Source organism: Mauremys reevesii, linkage group 14 (genome assembly GCF_016161935.1).
Source record: "Mauremys reevesii isolate NIE-2019 linkage group 14, ASM1616193v1, whole genome shotgun sequence".
NCBI lineage: Eukaryota > Metazoa > Chordata > Testudines > Geoemydidae > Mauremys > Mauremys reevesii.
The window spans coordinates 26,101,742-26,121,572 of record NC_052636.1 but is presented as its reverse complement, the minus strand read 5'-3'; the positions used below and the strand labels follow the sequence as shown (position 1 = coordinate 26,121,572).

The following is a 19,831-nucleotide window of genomic DNA, read 5'->3' as shown; positions in this document are numbered from 1 at the left end:
TCTCCTGTCCCCTGTTAATGTCATCGGGGTGTCAACTGAAATGGCAGCACTTTGATGTGAACATTAAACGTTCCCTGGCTGATCACTCGAGCAGGTGGAACGGGGAGAGGGCGGGAGTGAAGCCTTTGTGGGGTGGGAATAGGGGGTTGCTGTAGGGAGGGAAGAACAGAGGAGAGACACAAGGACAAGGAAGCGAGAGAGAAATGGAGAAAGGAGGGTGGGAAAGGCAGGGAAACACAGGGAAGAACCAGCAGGGCCCTACAGGGGTGTCCGGGAAGGGGCTGTTTTCCTCCTGAGTGACACTGAGTGTGACAGACAAAGACTTGGCAAAATACTAAGAACTAAAATTGTATTTCCCATACGAAGGGCAGATTCCCCCCTTGTTCTTCGTACGTGGGTGTCCCATGGAAAGCAGTGGGTGTTCTGCTGTGAATGGAGCAGGGCACAGAGTCCTAACCCGATGCCCTGGGCACTGGCCGTAACGGACAGGGCAGTGTGGCCCTCTCTGCCAAAGGAGCTGGACGCCCCAGGGTTCCTGCTTCAGCTGAAGGGTTGGGGGGTTTTGGCATTAAAGGGCCCACGTTCATTCCCTGCTGGAACCCTGGGCTCTGTCTGTGGCCACTGTCAGCATGTAGGATCTGCCCACTCTTTGGTCTGTGTCTCCTCCCTTTCCACATAATCCCCGTGCTGGTGCCCCTTGTTCCTGCAGTAAACCAGCGTAGGGGTGGCTCTGCCCCCCACAGAAAGCCCCTGAACAATGTCTCCGTTCCTTGCTCTAGTGTCTCCCCACTTCCCGTCTCTCTGGGGAGCACAGGGCTGATGTGACTCACCCTGACACTGACTATCTCAGGCTACAAAGCTCAGATCCAGGTTTCGTGATGTTTGGGGGTTGCTGGGCTCAGGGTCTGGGGCTCAGGCCTATTTCTCACCCCTCCTTTCCCCAGCAGGGAGGACGGGACGTTTGGGAAGCCAGAGCCGTCGTTTGCAGAGCTGGAGAAGAGACTCAGCGATTTCTCTCTGCAAAGTGCCGTGCTGCAGGAGGTGCTGCTGGGATTCAAAGGTGAGTTGGAGTCTGGGGGTGGCGTCTCCTCTGGTTAGAGCAACCCTGACCCTGGGGAGGAGTCGGGGACTCTAGTGATGTCACTGATCCTGGGCTCCATCTCACAGCCCAGCTCAGCGAGTCGCCCTTCCCCATGGAGCAGCCCTGTGGGGCTGGCTCTGCCTGCAGCGGCTGCGTTATCGGCCTCTGATCTCTGTCACCATCTCGTCGTTAACAGCAGTTCCATTAATAAGCAATGGGGGTTTCTCCATGAATGTGAGGGCCTGAATTCTCACCTCTCCCATCTTCTCCTTCCCCTAGAGACGCTGCGACGGGAGCTGGGGAGCGACACAGGTACGTGTCTGTCTCTGACGGGCCGTGGGGAGATTTCAGACCCATAACCATGTTAGCGACAGGGGATTGCAGCCTCCAGCCCCGATGTGCAGCTGGAAATGGTGGAACAATGTGAAGCCGGGTGACCCCCGTGGCTGACTCACTCCTGCCGTGACATGTGACAGGGATTCAGAGCGAATCCGGATCTCAGGGGTGTGTTTCCCTTTGGGGAAAGGAACAACCACCTGAATGGTGTGAGAGAGGATGAAACAAGGACAATAATCTCCAGACCCTGAGGCGTCTGAGAGCTTCCACGAGCGAGTGGAAGTGATCAGATGTGGGCAGCAGAGTCTCGGGCGTGAGGAGGGGGGGGTCACGTTTTTCATACTGACTTCAAAAAAAGGGGTCCCCCCGTTTTTTTTCTTTTGGCAAACCCCTGACAGTTAGCAAGGAATAAGAATAAAACCCGTAACAAGGCCGATCCTATAGAACGTGCATGTGTGCGTCTCAAGAGGCTGACGGAGAAGGGGTGTCCCTGAGGGTGAAACGTGCCGGAAGTGAGATTTCCTTTGCTGAAGATGATAAGAAATCCGTCCCCCTGCGCTGGGGGAATGTGCCGACCAGCTCAGATCCAGTTCCTGTCTCGGCACCGGACGGGTTTTGCGTGGTTCCCCCTCTGCTGTCTCCCAAAACTAAGTGATTGCAATGGCAAATGAAATTGAATGTGGATAAATGTAAAGTAATGCACATTGGGAAAAATAACCCCAACTATACATACAATATGATGGGGGCTAATTTAGCTACGAGTCAGGAAAAAGATCTTGGAGTCATCGTGGATAGTTCTCTGAAGATGTCCACGCAGTGTGCAGAGGCGGTCAAAAAAGCAAACGGGATGTTAGGAGTCATTAAAAAGGGGATAGAGAATAAGGCTGAGAATATATTATTGCCCTTTATATAAATCCATGGTACGCCCACATCTCGAATACTGTGTACAGATGTGGTCTCCTCACCTCAAAAAAGATATTCTAGCACTAGAAAAGGTTCAGAAAATGGCAACTAAAATGATTAGGGGTTTGGAGAGGGTCCCATACGAGGAAAGATTAAAGAGGCTAGGACTCTTCAGCTTGGAAAAGAGGAGACTAAGGAGGGATATGATAGAAGTCTATAAAATCATGAGTGATGTGGAGAAAGTGGATAAGGAAAAGTTATTTACTTATTCCCATAATACAAGAACTAGGGGTCACCATATGAAATTAATAGGCAGCAGGTTTAAAACAAATAAAAGGAAGTTCTTTTTCACGCAGCGCACAGTCAACTTGTGGAACTCCTTACCTGAGGAGGTTGTGAAGGCTAGGACTACAACAGGGTTTAAAAGTGAACTGGATAAATTCATGGAGGTTAAGTCCATTAATGGCTATTAGCCAGGATGGGTAAGGAATGGTGTCCCTAGCCTCTGTTCGTCAGAGGGTGGAGATGGATGGCAGGAGAGAGATCACTTGATCATTGTCTGTTAGGTTCACTCCCTCTGAGGCACCTGGCACTGGCCAGTCGGTAGACAGATACTGGGCTAGATGGACCTTTGTTTTGACCCAGTGTGGCAGTTCTTATGTTCTGTCCTGGGGAACCATCTCAGTTTTAAAGGGTCTCGGTGGGTTTAGCCCTGGTGGGAGGGGATGGGTCTGCACTGCCGCGATGGAGTCGAAAACGTCTCTGCAGAGAAAGCGCCAGTGAGACTTGTGATGTGAAATGACCTAAAGTCTGATCTGAAACCCGCCCCCCCCCCCCCAAATAACCCTTCTCCCCCCGACAGGCTGCAGAATAACATTCCCGGGTCCCTCCAGATTCTCCCAGCCTGCCCGGGGAAGGGAAATGGATGCAGCAGACCTGGCTCAGGTAGGGATGCTGAGGACAGGCTGGGGGGGGGGAGGTTCCTGTACGAGCCAGAGGGACAGGGAAGACACGGGAAGTGGGAGTTTGATTTAAGGGTGGGAGGGTGCAGGCCGTGCACGGGGTGGAGAAAGGGAGGGGGACAAGGTGTGATGGACCTACTGGGATTTGGTAAATCTGGGGCTGAGTTTTTAGGAAGGTTGGGTTGTGGGTGGGACTCCCCTGACACTGTATCCATTTGATGGGCTCCTCTCCCCCAGGAATAGTGGGGCTGTGAGTGGGGCAGCAGATACTGAGTGTTGGACTCTCGCTCTTTCAGGGGCCGGTGACCTTCGAGGAGGTGGCTGTGTATTTCACCAGGGAAGAGTGGGCTCTGCTGGACCCCGCTCAGAGAGCCCTATACTGGGATGTCATGCAGGAGAACTGTGAGAATGTGACCTCGCTGGGTAAGGGTTCCTGTCCCCTCGGTTCTTGGAAGGGGAAATGCAGAGGTAAGGTTCACGCTACCCCACAATGCCACCTCTACTCTGTCCTGTTTCAGCATCACCCCAATGCCAGTGACACACACACACTACCAGAGACCCTCCCCTGCTGCAGAACACTTTGAGAACAGCACAAAGTCGAACAACTTCTCCTGGCTGAGGCAAAACTTGGCTTTAGGTCCAGCCTAGCAAACAGAAGCGTCCGATCCCTGGCCGGGCCCGCAGAGGTGGAGCCTACACCACACGAGCCATCTCAGACCTGCAAAGTATCACCGCGTCTTCGCCCCTGAGGGTTAAGAACGGCCAGGCTGGGTCAGACCAAAGGTCCATCGAGCCCAATGTCCTGTCTGCCGGCACTGGTCAATGCCGGGTGCCCCAGAGGGAATGAACAGAGCAGGGAATCACCAAGGGATCCATCCCAGCTGCCACGGAGTGTGGGGGAGTCAGGGCCCTGCACCCCCACTCCCTTTGATTCACCGGGACTCTCAGCCAGCCAGTTACACAGGTGGTTTATTAGACAATAGGAACACAGTCCCAAGCAGGGCTTGTAGGTACAACCAGCACCCCTCAGCCAGGTCCCTCTGACCCCAGACTTGGGGTTCCTGCCTCTTCCCAGCCAGCCCCAAACTGAAACCCAAAACCCCTCCAGCCGGCTCTGCCCCTGTGTCCAGCTTCCTGCTCACCCCCTTCCTGGCTCAGGTACCGTCCCTCACCTAAAGTCGTCCCCTGCTCTCCCATCCCCCGTGCAGACAGTCCCTGTAAAACTAAACGACATTCCCAGGTCAATCCGCCCCCCTCCCTCCTGCATCACACCAGCGTCCTGCAAATGATTCCTTCTGAGTCATTGTGTCTATGACCGTTCTCGAGGGCCAGCACGTTTCCCCCGGGGCGCCGACAACGCTCATGGCAAGAACACACCCTTGTGCGCCTTTAGTGTTGCAACCTGCAACACTCGGGAATGAAATGAGGCATCTTTGCTCCTTCAAGGATCCCACGCCCCTCCCTTTATATCAGTCACAGCTCTGCCAAGCTGCTCCAACGACTCCCTCCATCATCCAGTTACAGCTGGACCTGGGCACGCCGCTAGAGGGCGTGCGGATAAATGCTGGGATTCCCATCTCTGAACACAACACAAACAGTGGCACGTTCTCTTAGTCCTTCCTCATCTCTGTTACAAATTTGTAGATTTTTATGGCCAAAGGGAGTATTCGGTTGTCTACTCTGACCTTCTGTATAACACTGACCATAGCGTTTTCTGCTGTACCTTTTGTATTGAGTTGAACACCTTGTGTTAGACTAAATCATCATCCAGAAAGGCATCCAGTCTTGACTTGAAGACTCCCAAGAGAAGGCGAATCCCGTTTCCTCGGTAGCGCAGTAACCTTTGCACCATCCTTACTGCACCATGGTCAGGGGTTAGAGGGCAGAGTTAAGGTGATGTTGCCAGGATGGTATGAACTTTCACGCTTCATTTCCTGGTTTTCAGAGCTCTACAATTAGTCACCGTCCACGTTCTGGAAGGACACACGGCAGCCCTTGGCAACCCTAAGTGAATTCCCTGAGCCTAGACTATCTTTTTTGTTTTTTGGTTCAGGGTGTGAGTCTTCGTACCCTGTAAGCGTGTGACCGAGCGAAGTGTGCTGCCAGGTTCGAAAGTGCAGACCAAGTCGTCATCTGCCGGTGGATATTAGAGCACTGTAAAATATTGCTCTTAGCCCAGAAATTGTGGTTTCGATGGGCACAACGCCCCAGAGGAGCTCCTGCAGAATGCAGGAAAAATGCATCACACGCAGTAGCTCCCTGAACCCCACCAACTCTTCCCACCTTCTGTGTGACTGTTTTTCGCTTGTCCTCTCTTTCTTGGAAAGAAGCAGGTGGTTTCCCTGCTGGCTACAATCTTCACCTGCTAGGCCATTCAGCTACAGTCTCAGTGTTTTAAGGACTCCCCTGTGAGGATGATTGTCTGGCAGGGTGTTTTCCCAGCAGAGATGGAGTGTGTTCAGTCCCTCTTTAAGCAGAACGGCCTACACATTTGAGCCTCTGTGGCGCTAGCCTCAGCATATTGCTAGGTTAAAATGGCCTTGGGTTAAAATAATAATACATTTGTGAGCAATCCCCTTGAGCTCACCTGATATCCTTTCCCCGTGCAGAGTTTCCAGTTTTCCCACCTGATGAGCTCTCTCAGCCTCAACAAGACAAAGACCCGTGGGTCCCAAATCTCCATGATTCAGAGGAAAGCGAGATCCTGAGCGGTACCTGCCCAAGGGAGGAATCATTCAGCCAATTTGAAATCTGTCCGTGGCTGAAGGAAACAGCTGGGATTCCCGACAGAGACCTTGGGAGTTCTCCGAGTTCAGGATTGTCCCCAGCAGGTATGTATCCTCCGGGGAGATGTCACTCGTGACTTTCTACCTATCCTGTGCGACACCTGGCAGTAGCTCCCTCCTTCACCTCCCTTCCCCTAAGTGCTTGGACGGGATTTACAGGCAGAATTGATCCCCTCTACCCCGTGGGAAAGAATTTTGGGGAAATTCAGTCCCTGAGTTATGTCCATCTTTCCAGCCCTTCTTTGGTTGACCAGGATGGTGATAGTGACCATGAAATGCTCAGGGAGATTAGAGAGGCTGTAAAAATAATCTCAGTAATGGGACATTTCAACTATCCCCATGTTGAGTGGGTCCATGTCACCTCAGGCTGGGATGCAGAGAGAAAGTGTCTTGACACCATAAATGACTGTTTCTTGGAGCAGCTAGTCCTGGAACCCACCAGAGAAGAGGCAATCCTTGATTTAGTCCTAGGTGGAGCCAAGGATCTGGTCCAAGAGGTGAATGTAGCTGGACCACTTGGTAATAGCGCCCATAATATAATTAAATTCAACATCCCTGTGGAAGGGGGAAAACACCAAAGAACCCCACCATAGTAGCATTTAATTTCAGAAAGGGGACTGGCACCCACATGAGGACGTTGGTTTACCAGAAATTAAAAGGTACGGTCTCAAAAGAGAAATGCCTGCAAACTGCATGGAAACGTAAAAACATGACAGTGGAAGCCCAAATTAAGTATGTGTCCTAAATTTTAAAAAAAAACCTAGTAAGGCAACCAAGAAAGTGCCGTGTCTAACCTACGAAGTAAAAGAAGCTGTTAGAGGCAAAAAGGAAGTAATATCCTACTGAGGAAAATAGAAAGGAACAGAAACTGTGGAAAGCCACGGGAACCGAGCCTTTGTGGGTCACAACTGACAATACCCAAATTCAGGACAAACTGCTGAGAAATAGGGCAGAGATACCCCAAAACAGGAGGTTATTTTCCCCTGAGAGATACCAGACCAGCAACAAAAGTAAACTTCTGTTTCACCCCACTGGCTAACAAGAAGTCAGAACAGCAGTTTCCTTGGGAATTCCAGTCCCTTGTGTCACCAACAAAAACACTAGACTAGAAATGAGTGGTTCTTTAAAACCAATTTCAGCAAATAAGAGGTTCTTCTGATCCCAAAGGACTAGCCACACATCCGGGTCAAATCAGATCTTACCCCAAAATCACGCTGCTGCTAATCCTTTAGGATCTAAAATCTAAAGGTTTATAGAAAGAAAGAAAGAGGAGAGTTAAGAATAATTAAAAAGGGATAGAGAATAAGACAGAGAATATATTATTGCCCTTATATAAATCCATGGTACGCCCACATCTCGAATACTGCGTACAGATGTGGTCTCCTCATCTCAGAAAAGATATTCTAGCACTAGAAAAGGTTCAGAAAAGGGCAACTAAAATGATTAGGGGTTTGAAACGGGTCCTGTATGAGGAGAGATTAAAGAGGCTAGGACTCTTCAGCTTGGAAAAGAGGAGACTAAGGGGGGATATGATAGAGGTCTATAAAATCATGAGTGATGTGGAGAAAGTGGATAAGGAAAAGTTATTTACTTATTCCCATAATACAAGAACTAGGGGTCACCAAATGAAATTAATGGGCAGCAGGTTTAAAACAAATAAAAGGAAGTTCTTCACACAGCGCACAGTCAACTTGTGGAACTCCTTGCCTGAGGAGGTTGTGAAGGCTAGGACTATAACAGGGTTTAAAAGAGAACTGGATAAATCCATGGAGGTTAAGTCCATTAATGGCTATTAGCCAGGATGGGTAAGGAATGGTGTCCCTAGCCTCTGTTTGTCAGAGGATGGAGATGGATGGCAGGAGAGAGATCACTTGATCATTGCCTGTTAGGTTCACTCCCTCTGGGGCACCTGGCATTGGCCACTGTCGGTAGACAGGATACTGGGCTGGATGGACCTTTGGTCTGACCCAGTACGGCCGTTCTTATGTTCTTGGTTCAGACTTGTAGCAGTGATGGAATAAACTTCTGGCTTGATAAGTCTCTGGCTGCTTCTAGATAACTGGACAGTCCTCAGTCCCTGAGTCCCATCAGTATAAGTCCATAGTCCAGAGTTTTGAGTAGGAAAGCGGGTGGAGCAGGATAGAGACACGGTGGAGGTGTTTCCAGGGTCTTTTATAGCTTCTGCCACGTGGAGGGAAACCCATGGCTTCAAACAAAGCCCTCGGCACAGCTAGTGGAAAATTACAGGTCCAAGATGGAGTTTGGAGTCACATGGCAATGCCTGACCTCACTTAGTCCTGGCAGGAAAGTCCATTAAGAATAGGGTGCTCAAGGCAGGACTAATCCCCAGATAGGTTTTTGCCCCAAATCCCTAAATGGCTCCCTCAAGGTGTCAGCTCACAACCCTGGGTTTAGCAGGCCAATGCGCAAACCACTGAGCTGTCCCTCCTCCCCCTTTAATGGGCCACGCAATTTGCATAGTCCCTCCAGGATGCGCTGGCTAACTACCGCGTGGGTGTTACCCCAGGAGCAAACATCTGAAATACAGGTAGAGCCAATATTCATAACTACATGCATGCTAAGAGCATAATCATCTTCAGCAAATCATAGCCTTTCCATAGACATTTTCCGTGCCCCGTTTTGTAGAAGATTGGTTGCAAAGCTCTAACAGTGGTTGCAACAATGACCTATATGGTCATAGTTTAATCAGAGAACGTCACAGCCACGTGTAAAAATATAACCCGGCAGGCCAAAAAAGAATTTGCAGAGCAGCTAGCCGAAGACTCAAAAAGTAACAACAACAAAATTTTGAAGCACACCAGAAGCAGGACGCTTGCTAAACAGGATGCTTGCTTATAACAGCACTCAAGGATGATAAGGCCATTGTGGAGAAACTAAATTAATTCTTTGCGTCAGTCTTCCCTGCAGAGATTGTGAGGGAGATTCCCAGACCTGAGCCATTCTTTTTAGGTGACAAATGTGAGGAACTGTCCCAGATTGAGGTGTCATTGGAAGAGGTTTTGGGAAAAATTATAAATTAAACTACAGTAAGTCCACAGGATCAGATGGGATTCACCCAAGAGTTCTGAAGGAAGTCAAATGTGAAATTGCAGAGCTGCTGACTGTGGTATGTAAGCTATCACTGAAATCAGCTTCTGTACCAGATGACTGGAGCATAGCTAATGCAATGCCAATTTTTAAAAAAAGGCTCCAGAAGCGATCCCAGCAATTACAGGCCAGTAAGCCTAACTTCAATATCGGGCAAATTGGTTGAAACTCTAGTAAACAGAATTATCAGACTCATAGATTAACATATTTTGTTGGGGAAGAGTCAACATGGCTTTTGTAAAGGAAAATCATTCCTCGCCAATCTACTAGAATTCTTAAGCAAAGTAAACTGTCATGGATTAAGAAGGAAGGTCCTCTCAGGATCTGGTTAAAAGAGAGGAAACAAACCAGGAATAAATGTTAAATTGTCAGAATGGAGAGAGATGAACAGTGGGGTCCCCCAGGGGTCTGTATTGGACCTGCGCTGGTCAGCATATCCATAAGTTATCTGGAAAAGGAGGTGACAAAATGTGCAGACAATACAAAACTACTCAGGAGAGTTTTAGTCCAAAGCAGATCCAAAGGGATCTCAGAAATCTGGACAACCGGGCAAGAAAATGGCAGATGAAATTTAGCGTTGATAAATGCAAAGTAACGCACATTGGGAAACAACATCCCAACCCTATGCACTGAATGACAGAGTCTAAGTTCGCTGTTACCACTCCAGAAAGGGATCTTGGAGTCACTGTGGATAGTTCTCTGAAAAGGTAACAATATTGGGGATTATTAGGGAAGGATAGATAAGATACAAGATATCATGTTGCCGCTGTATAAATCCATGGTGCATCCACATCTTGAATACTGTGCTCAGGTGTGGCCACCCCATTTCCAAAAAGATAAATTGGATTTCGAAAAGGTACAGAGAAGGTCATGAAAATGAATAGGGGTATGGAACAACTTCCGCATGAGAAGAGATTAAAAACCCTGGCGTTTTCAGCTTGGAAAAGAGACGACGAAGGGAGGATATGATAGAGGTCTATAAAATCACGACAGGTGTGGAGAAAGTAAATAAGAAAATTTGGTTAACAGTGGCCTTCACACAAACAGTTTTTTTACAAAAACCTTCAAAAAATATACAGCAATTTTTATAGTAAGCAAAAAAAAGCATTACAAATTAAACCTTACTACATTTTGTAATTAAAACAGTGCACATTGTGGCCTGAGCCTTTAACATTCCTCTCATTTCCTTAACGTAAACCCAATACAAAATTCTATTTTTTACTTACTAAACCTTGAAACAAAAACATTGATATTTAACTGAAATGTCTAATTTATAATACATATAAAAAAACATTATAACTTTTCCATTATATAGATCTTCTAAAGACACTTTAAGTGGATGCATCATATCTTCTCCTCTTCTTCTACCATTACAACTTCTATTCTGATTACCCATGAAACTGAACAATCCACCACCAAAATGTGAGAGAAAATATCGTCCATTCCACCACTTCCCCCCCCTATACACTGCGGGGATCGACCTAAGATACACAACTTCAGCTTCGAGAATAGTGGAGCTGATGTCAATGTATCTTAGGTCAACTTACCTCGCGTCCTCACGGCGAGGGGTCAACTGCTCCACTCCCCCGTCGACTCCGCTACCGCCTCTCGCCGCGGTGGAGTACAGGAGTCGACGGCAGAGCGATCGGGGATCGATTTTTCACATCTACACTAGATCCCCGATAGATGGATCACTACCCGCCGGGTAGTGTAGACGTACCCTTATTCTAAACCAAAAAAATAACCATAATCAATCTTAAAAATTATTCTAATCTGTCCCTGCCTTAACATCAATACAAACACTAGCAATCGATCAAATGCATTTCTACCAATATCCCCAAAAAAACATTCCTTTTCGCTATTTAAAAAAAAAACTAACAAAATAATTAAACCATACATTAATTCTTATAGTACTGTCAGAGAAAAACTCAGTTCTCGCTTTTTTGTTTGGATGCAGCAGAGTCAGATACTTTATTCTGTTTAGCAGCTACAACAGGGAGAGAGTGCACTAGGACATAGGGTCTCCCCTTCCTAGACAGGTCTCTCAACAGGTAAACAATTACAGCAGCATTTATACTTTTGTTACGGACAATAATAAGCAACAGCTGCATTTTGTTTATACATAGATCATCCTGCTATCTTATTTTTCTCACTTCTAGAAGACGCCAGTCTACGTATTTTGCCATCAATGCAAGGTCGCAACCACTTCTCACACAGTTCTTTTCCACTCGCCTCACACAATCCTCGCTTCTACAGAGCTCGCATTATTAGGGTTACAGCTAGCCTGACTCTGGCTAACAGCTAGTCTGACTTTTGCTAACAGAGACTGTCATGCATTAAGATCCCCTACAAATCCCTGCCAGTTCTTTCTCTACTTCCACACTCCCCCCTTTTGTACTTCTAGTACAACAAATATTTTCTAACCTCTATTTTCATTAAGCCGTGGATTTCAGATTTTACATCAGATGTTTCAACCTTAGGGGTTTTGATTGGATGTAATGACAATGCATAATTAGCATGGACATGAAAGGTATTACTTTTAGTACATCCTTTACAACAACATAATCCTAAGCTAACTAATAGCAATACAAGCAATAACATTTCCATAGCAATAATATGATGGGATTGTTATACAGTTTTGGTCACAAAGCACAATACATCATACTTAGTAGATAAAATAGACACTCTATAAGCTGTATGAAAGGCATACTTTTCAACTTGATATATATTTTGAAACATGAATTTGCCCTTGTACTTCAGAGATTCTTTGAACCTCTGGTAACAACGAAAGCAAATCTTGAAACCATTCAGGTACTAAACTAGTCCAATTAAAGAGTATCTGGAACCTAAGGCTACTTACAAAATTGTATCTGCAGGCCAGTAAACAATATGATTGCCTGCAGTGGTAATGAGATTAAAATGTATATCTTGCAATGTGGTGGTTTTAACATACACACAGCTATCATTAGCTTGAAAAAGTAGGTATCCTGTCAGGATAGTTCCTTGTCCTCTGTCCTCCCAGCAAACGTTATCATGAACAGTGACGACTTCCCCTGGCTTCAGTTTATGGATACACTGAAGCTGTAGGGGTTCTAACAGCCGAAATGTCCATTGACTCCCTATTCGTATCCAAAATGTCAGGTGTTATTCTAGGGGCACTGACTATAAATCAGTTAGGTATACTAGGTGGTCTAATCTCCCAGATGTCTCGGTGAATAATCCAGTCCCACATGCATCCTCCCCATGGACCCGGCAAGATTCGATATGTGGGAGCCCACACCCCCCTAACCGGTCCATATGCTTGGAAGGAGCACTGTGAATGTCCACACTTCCACCCAGAAAGCGTCCAAGTATATCTCCATGGCCGCAGATCAGATGGTTCCTGATGTGTCTGTAAGGACAGTGGGCCAAGTCTGGTGCTCAAGATCATTCCGAGTGATCATAGATTTTTATTTCCACTGATCCATTTATTCTCCACTCAATTGTTTGCTTATATGGGATATCCTGAACTTTAAACATATTTTTTTCCAAACAATCTTTAAATAAATCACTAAAGTCTGAGGGCCTTGGCCATTGGTTTTATCAGATATATGGCATTGTCTGTATTTGGATGTATTACAGGGGTAATAGTGTAATGGAGGAGATGGGCAGGGGCAGGGGCAGTGGCAACAAGGTGCCTTTGGTACTTGTCATTTAAAAATCCAATTAAGGAGGGCAATACATGCTGAAGGATTTATCCAGAACACAGGGCGCAGCCTGTAAAATAAACCCCAAAATCCAATCAATACCACATTCCCAAGCAGGGGTCCCACAAATTTCTTCCTGCCAGTGTATAATTCTTTGTTCTTCTTCGAGTGCTTGCTCATATCCATTCCATGTAGGTGTGTGCGCGCCGCGTGCACGTTCGTCGGAGACTTTTTACCCTAGCAATTCAGTGGGTCGGCTGGGCGCCCCCTGGAGTGGCGCCATCATGGCCGCGGATATATACCCCAGCCGACCCACCCACTCCTCAGTTCCTTCTTACCGCCCGTGTCGGTCGTTTGGAACTGTGAAGTGCAGCGTAGCTGACCTCCACCTCCCTAGCATTCTCTCAATTTTCTATTCTTATTGTGTATATAGTTTTCTAAGTTGTTAATTTAGATAGAGTAGTTAGTGTTAGTTGATTAGTTACAGTTTAGTTAGTTAGTCGGGTTCTGGGCTTAGGCCCTCCCCGCCCGGGGTCGGAGCTCTTGCCCGGCTCCCCGGGATTCAAGCCGTGCTCGGCTTGTCATCGCCCGATGCTGATGGGGGATCCACATTCCTCCTGCTTGAAGTGCCTGGGGGAGTCGCACTTAACAGCTAAGTGCCCAATTTGTAAGTCGTTCAAGCCTCGATTCCACACCCACCCTCCTTCCCCACTGTCGGAGTAGCCGGCAAGAAGAAACTGAGGAGTGGGTCGGCTGGGGTATATATCCGCGGCCATGATGGCGCCACTCCAGGGGGCGCCCAGCCGACCCACTGAGGTGCTAGGGTAAAAAGTCTCCGACGAACGTGCACGTGGCGCGCACACACCTACATGGAATGGATATGAGCAACACATCTCGAAGAACAACAGTTACAACGGTGAGTAACCGTCTTTTTCTTCACCAGGATCAGTTCTTAATGTCCTTTCTAGTCAGGAATTCCTGGACTTTGGCAATGGCAGTGGAGTGAGTGTTCCTTCTTCTTTCCCGAAACAGTCGTGGTTCAGCATCCTACAGGGGAGAGGTTACCAGCACATCACCCTGTAATGGTTTTGCTTCTTCTAGAAAAATTCAAAGGCACAGTAGATCTGTCAGTGGACAAGGGAGAGGTTACTAGCACTTTACCTTGTCCTTTTTCCCTGCTGTCCAGAAGGCACAGCAGAGCTAGAAGAAGGAAGAGACTAATCATCAGTAGGAGAATCCTCCCGAGGTGGAGGGGTCTTTTTTGAAGGGTGAATCATGGGTCCAGGCAGTTAGTCTTTGGCACTTCACAGCCATGTTGGTAGTCAGCAGGACTTAATAAGGGCCTTTTCAGCATGGAGCCAAAGCAGTCTTTCATTGGTGGACCTTTACATTGATCCAGTCTCCTGGTTCCAAGGAGTGGCAGGGCTGCTAAGGTCTTTGGGTAGCGCTTCTTTACCTGTGAGAAAAGAAACCTAACACATTTCATTAGTGCCTGGCAGTGTTTTGCAGATCTCATAGCTGCTTGGGCACATTCAAGGCCCCCCCCCCCTTTTCTTGGTTGTCAGCCAAGTCTTAGCTGTGAGCAGTGTCCTTGACTGGGGCCAGTGTCTTATCTTTAGCCTGAGCTTGCTAGCTATTTTTTTCCAGTTAATTCATTCTGTTCTTTTTCCTTCTCCCCTTCTTGGCTTCTTTTAACCTACAAAGGAAACTTCCACTCTTCACTCATACACCTTTTCCCAACCATGAACACATAAACATTGCCGTTATACAGTACATTAGTCTTATTACGCAATGTATGCGACATATACCCTTCCACTGAAATAACTTTATTACAGAGCTTTGGCGCAACAAGCCAGAACAAGCACACCCAATTTGAGGCGTTCACTCAATATAACCTCTAGTCCAATAGCTTCCCGCCATCCCCAGCCCTCTGGCTAGAAATCTGAGGTAGCCAGAATGAGCCAATGTACAATATGGGGAGTGAGTTAACTTTACATGTCCTTGCTTCCAAAGACTGTTGGTATGCAAATTTTAACAACAATTTTCAATTAACAATCTGGCCAATGAAGTTTCTTTTTCTTACTTAAGGAAATGTATTAGACTTTAGTATATCACATTTTCCTGATTTATCCAAACACTTTGTATTCCAAGTTGAATAAAACAAGTATCTGCATTTTAATTCTTCTGTTTGATTTTTTTTTAAACTAGACCATCCTATGAAAATATTCAACACAAGAATTCTGGCCACGAGACAAACACCACAAGACAGGACATAGAACACAAAACATAATTCCTATTGTGCCAGTACATGCATGGTACGTTAAATGCTGTTCAGCTGGCGTCAGTTTTCTCTGATTATCTGAAAGACAAAAACAGAGGTCTACCCCTTCTGGGCAGTCAATTATTGTTTAAAATATACAAATACCCTCGTTGATTTCTTGCAAAATAGAGGAATTACCCCATATTTTATTGTATGTGTTTCATAGGCAGCCCAGGTTTCAGTGGCTTCTACCTTATCAGTTAGATAATTTGCATTAATACAGTTGCTTTCTGGCTTGCTTCTGGATCCAAAGCTATTCACAGCTTAAAGATTCTTACCTTAAAAGGGACATAATTAACTTTACCAGAATTTTGATGGCTTTTTTTTTTTTTTTACTTCTAACTCCTGCTTTCAAACACTGAAAGAAAAGCACTTCTTAGGCCTGGTCTACACTAGGGGAGGGGGTCGAACTAAGGTACGCGACTTCAGCTACGCGAATAACGTAGCTGAAGTCGAACTACCTTAGTTCAAACTTCTTACCTGTCCAGACGCCGCAGGATCGAAGTCCGCGGCTCCCCCGTCGACTCCGCCACCGCCGTTCGCGGTGTTGGAGTTCCGGAGTCGACGGGAGCGCGTTCGGAGTTCGAACTATCGCATCTAGATTAGACGCAATAGTTCGAACTCCGAGAAGTCGAACGCCACCCATCGACCCGGACGGTAAGTATAGACCTACCCTTATAAGGCCCCTTAGCGCCTAATAGGATTTCAATTACATAGCACTGTATACATTTCTTTAGCTAATTCGACTAAATTGTTCATAGCCAAATAATTGCAATCTAATAATTTCTTTGCCTGAATTTATTTACAAACATTTCAAAGACACCAAGAACTTTCCTCTTTAGCACTTTTACAAAGTACAACTGCTGTTCCCTCCAGCAACTACAGAGGTAACATCTCATTTCTTCCTTAAATCACTTGCTTGTCTCCCAACAGCCACTTTTATCAACTCAAACTACCATTTCAAGTATTGTCCTGGGTATTTGAAATCCCCATGCTTATACTTACTTACTCCTTCCTTCCACTACACCCTCAAAATTTTCCAACCTGTTTTCCAATCTCTCTGTCTGTTGCCTGTCCCTCCCTAGGCAATTTATTTCAGTGTTTAACCACTCTGACAGGGAGTTTTTCCTAATGTCCAACCTAAACCTTCCTTGCTGCAATTTAAGCCCTTTTTTTTTTTTTGTCCTGTCTGCAGAGGTTTGGAAGAACAATTTTTCTCCCTCCTCCTTGAAGTGACCTTTTATGTATTTGAAAGTAGATCATGTCACCTCTCAGTCTTCTCTTCTCCAGACTAAACAAATGCAGTTTTTTCGGTTTTCTGTCATAGGTCATGTTTTCTAGACCTTTAATCATTTTTGTTGCCCTTCTCTGGACTTTCTCCAATTTTTCCACATCTTTCCTGAAATGTGACACCCAGAACTGGACACACTACTCCAGCTGAGGCCTGATCAGTGCGGAGTAGAGCGGAAGAATTACTTCTCGTGTCTTGCTTACAATACTCCTGCTAATACATCCCAAAATGATACTTGCTTTTTTTGCAACAGTGTAGCATTGTTGACTCATATTTCGCTTGTGATCCACTGTGACTCCCAGATCCGTTTCTGCAGTGCTTCTTCCTAGGCCGTCATTTCCTGTCTTGCATGTGTGCAACTGATTGTTCCTTCCTAAGTGGAGTACTTTGGATTTGTCCTTATTGAATTTCATCTTATTTACGTCAGACCATTTCTCCAGTTTGTCCAGATGATTTTGAATTTTAATTCTGTCCTCCAAAGCACTTGCAACCCCTCCCAGCTTATCGTCCACAAACCTGATAAGTGTAACACAGAGACTCTGTTACTGGGAGGGTTTCACCACGTCTCAGAGGGTTACACCCTGCTGGGTAGGGACTAGGCCTGTACTGGGATAAGGTCACTCTGTCCTTCACAGTGTGGCAGAACCTAGAATGTCCATTACCAGAGAAAAATCCTGTGGGGAATCGACATATGGAAAGGACAGAAACCCTGTCTGAATTCTCTCACATTGCCCTTCTCGCCCTGGCAGGCTACAGATTGTCCACGTTTTGCCCCAAATCATCCCCTCCTCCCGGCGGGAAGGAAATGGCTGCAATGGAGCTGGCTCAGGTAAGGGATTCTCAGGGAGCTGATGGTGGGTTCTGCTTGGAGGGAGAGGAGCAGTAAATGTATAGGAGGGTGGGAGGCAGGAACTATCTAGAGTGCGGAATGGGAGGGGAAAGGATGTGACAAACCTGCTGAGACTTGTATACTCTAGGGTGTGATGGGTTGTCACCCCGGGGTGCAGTCTGGGGGGCTTCTGGGAACCGCTGTGCCCTCGAACCCTCAAGCTGGGCTGGCCCTTCTCACGCTGCTTTGCTGGAGATTCAGCCAGCCTCTCCAGGGCCTGTTATCACCCAGCACGACAGCAGGTGGCGCCATACACCCAACTAAGCTACCTGAGTGCTTTACCTGAGCCACTCAAGGAGAGAGAGAAGACAACAGCCAATTTCCCAGCGATAAGTGTTAGCAAACAGATCAAAGCAGATTACTTAGCAAATAACCAAAAACTCAAACTAAGCCCAACATACTATCTGGATAGAATTTGAATTAGCGATTTCTCACCCTGACTGATGACTGAAGCAGTCCACCAAGTTTCCATACACAAGCTAGAAATCCCTTTACCCTGGGACCAACACTTCCCCGAGTTCAGTCTTTGTTCCTGAGGTGCTTCCAGGAGTTTTCTTGTGTGTGGAATGAGGCCAAGAGATGATGTCACACCCCACCTTATGTAGCTTTTCCATATGGCAGGAACCCTTTGTTCCAAACTCAGTTCCCAGTCCAGTTTGTGGGAAAATACAGGTACCAAAATGGAGTTTAGTGTCATATGGTCTGGTCGCATGCCCTGCTGAGTCATAGTAGCCATGACTCATAGGCTGGCTGAAACATTCACAAGGAGGCTAAGCTCTTCCACGGTCCATTGTCTTTGTCGATGAGCCATGAACACTGTCTGTCTTCTTTCTTGTACCTGAAAGTCTCGTTGTGGATGTTACCCAGAGTAAGCACATTTGAAATACAGATACAGAGTCAATATCCATAACTTTAGACACGAACATGATACATGCACACAAATAGGACAATCCTATTCAGCAAATCATAACTTTTCCAATGACACTGAACATGACGCATCTTGCACAAAATGCATCATAATTATGTCCTAATCATTTGATAATCATACCACTAGGCTGCATGTGGGGTGTAGTGTCAGGGCCTAATTTCAAGGCACAGGTGTTGGGAATGGAACTTCCCCTCTTTGTGGAACAGGAAATAACCCTCCAGCCAGGGCTGGGAAAACTTCCCAGACTCCCAGTGCTGGAGCCTGAACCTAATGACACTTCATTAGTTACCATCAACCCCGATCTTTGTGGCAACTGCAAACTTTATCAGTGATGATTTTATATTCTCTTCCAGGTCATTGATAAGAATGTTAAATAGCACAGGGCCAAGAACCAATCCCTGTGGAACCCCTAGAAAGAAATATACTCAAGCATGGTTCCCCATTTACAATCATAGTTTTTAATCTATTTAATGTATGTTGTGTTTATTTTGTATCTTTCTAGTTTTCTAGTCAAAATGTTGTGCTGAACCAAGTCATATGCCTTACAGAAGTCTAGGTATATTACATCAATACTATTAGTTGCAACCAAACTTTTGATCTCATCCAATAAGGATATCCAGTTAGTTTGATTGGATCTGTTGTCTCTGAACCTTTGTTAATTGGTACTAATTATATTACCCTCCTTTCATTCTTTATTAATTAAATCCATATTCACTGCTCCATTATCTTGCCCAGTATCAGACTAACACTCTTGTAATTAGCTGGGTCATCTCTTTTACTCTTTTTAATATTGGCACAGCATTAGCTTCTGGAATTTCCCTAGTGTTCCAAGTCCTAATTAAAATCACCATTAACAGTCCTCCACACTCCTCCACCAGGTCTTTCAAAACTCTTGGATACAAGTTATCTGGACCTGCTTATTTAAACATGTCTAACTGTAATAGCTGCCGTTCAACATCCTCGTGAGTTATTGTTGGGATGGAAAGAGCGTCGTCGTCAGCGTCTTATATGACTTACATCATCTGTTTTTCTCCAAATCCAGGAGAGAAATATTTATTGAACACTTTTACCTCTTCTGCATTATTTTGATAATTCTGCCATTTCCATCTAGTAATTTACCACTATCATTGTTAGGGATTAATTTTGTACTTAATATACTTTTTAAAAACTACCTTCTTATTTTCATTAATTGGTCATTGATTTCTGATAGCTTCCCTTACCAATTTTCTACAGTTCTGACCTTCTAACTTCTATTCTTTACTATTGACTTCCCCTTTCTTCCATATATTTTATTTGGAGAGTGTTGGGATTCCTACCAGGGAGCCACCAGCAGGATCCAGGGACAGCTCCATCTCCTATATCTAGCTCTGGCTAGTGGGTATGTGATAAATGTGAAGACCCTGTCTCCCTCTGTCAGCTGGGAGACACAAATGTTCTGTCTTTCTACCCTCTGATGCCTCCTGGCTGCTCTAAGCAAGGTGGGGTGGGACTCTGTTAACATGTGCCTCCTGGAGCTTCCATTTACCTGGTGCTGCTGTTCT

General features: G+C 46.1%; 2 protein-coding genes across 3 annotated transcripts in view; both read left to right on the top strand.

The window, feature by feature from the left end:
* Positions 1 to 19,831, top strand: part of LOC120381727 (zinc finger protein 850-like) — a gene marked incomplete at its 5' end in the record, with an annotated part of 427,702 nt that overhangs the window by 91,750 nt on the left and 316,121 nt on the right. The gene's annotated exons all lie outside the window — the stretch shown is intronic.
* Positions 3,648 to 15,178, top strand: LOC120381729 (zinc finger protein 641-like). 2 transcript variants are annotated; one of them, XR_005588144.1, is made up of 3 exons: positions 3,648 to 3,705; positions 5,892 to 6,113; positions 15,071 to 15,178. XR_005588144.1 is itself a non-coding variant. In XM_039499846.1 (3 exons), exons 1-3 carry the CDS (start codon positions 3,672 to 3,674, stop codon positions 10,509 to 10,511), a joined length of 276 nt encoding a protein of 91 aa, XP_039355780.1. In that variant the 5' UTR covers positions 3,654 to 3,671; the 3' UTR covers positions 10,512 to 10,571. The 2 variants fall into 2 exon arrangements, 1 of the variants encoding a protein (XP_039355780.1); XM_039499846.1 differs by lacking the exon at positions 15,071 to 15,178 and adding an exon at positions 10,492 to 10,571 and having other exon boundaries at positions 3,654 to 3,705.

What these genes read in the sequence shown, in the direction of transcription:
- LOC120381729 (XM_039499846.1), top strand. Translation starts at nt 3,672, where the DNA reads ATGCAGGAGAACTGTGAGAATGTGACCTCGCTGG. An exon ending in TGAGAATGTGACCTCGCTGG is followed by an intron (nt 3,706 to 5,891) that starts GTAAGGGTTCCT and finishes TTCCCCGTGCAG; the next exon opens with AGTTTCCAGTTTTCCCACCT. An exon ending in TTCAGGATTGTCCCCAGCAG is followed by an intron (nt 6,114 to 10,491) that starts GTATGTATCCTC and finishes TCCATTATATAG; the next exon opens with ATCTTCTAAAGACACTTTAA.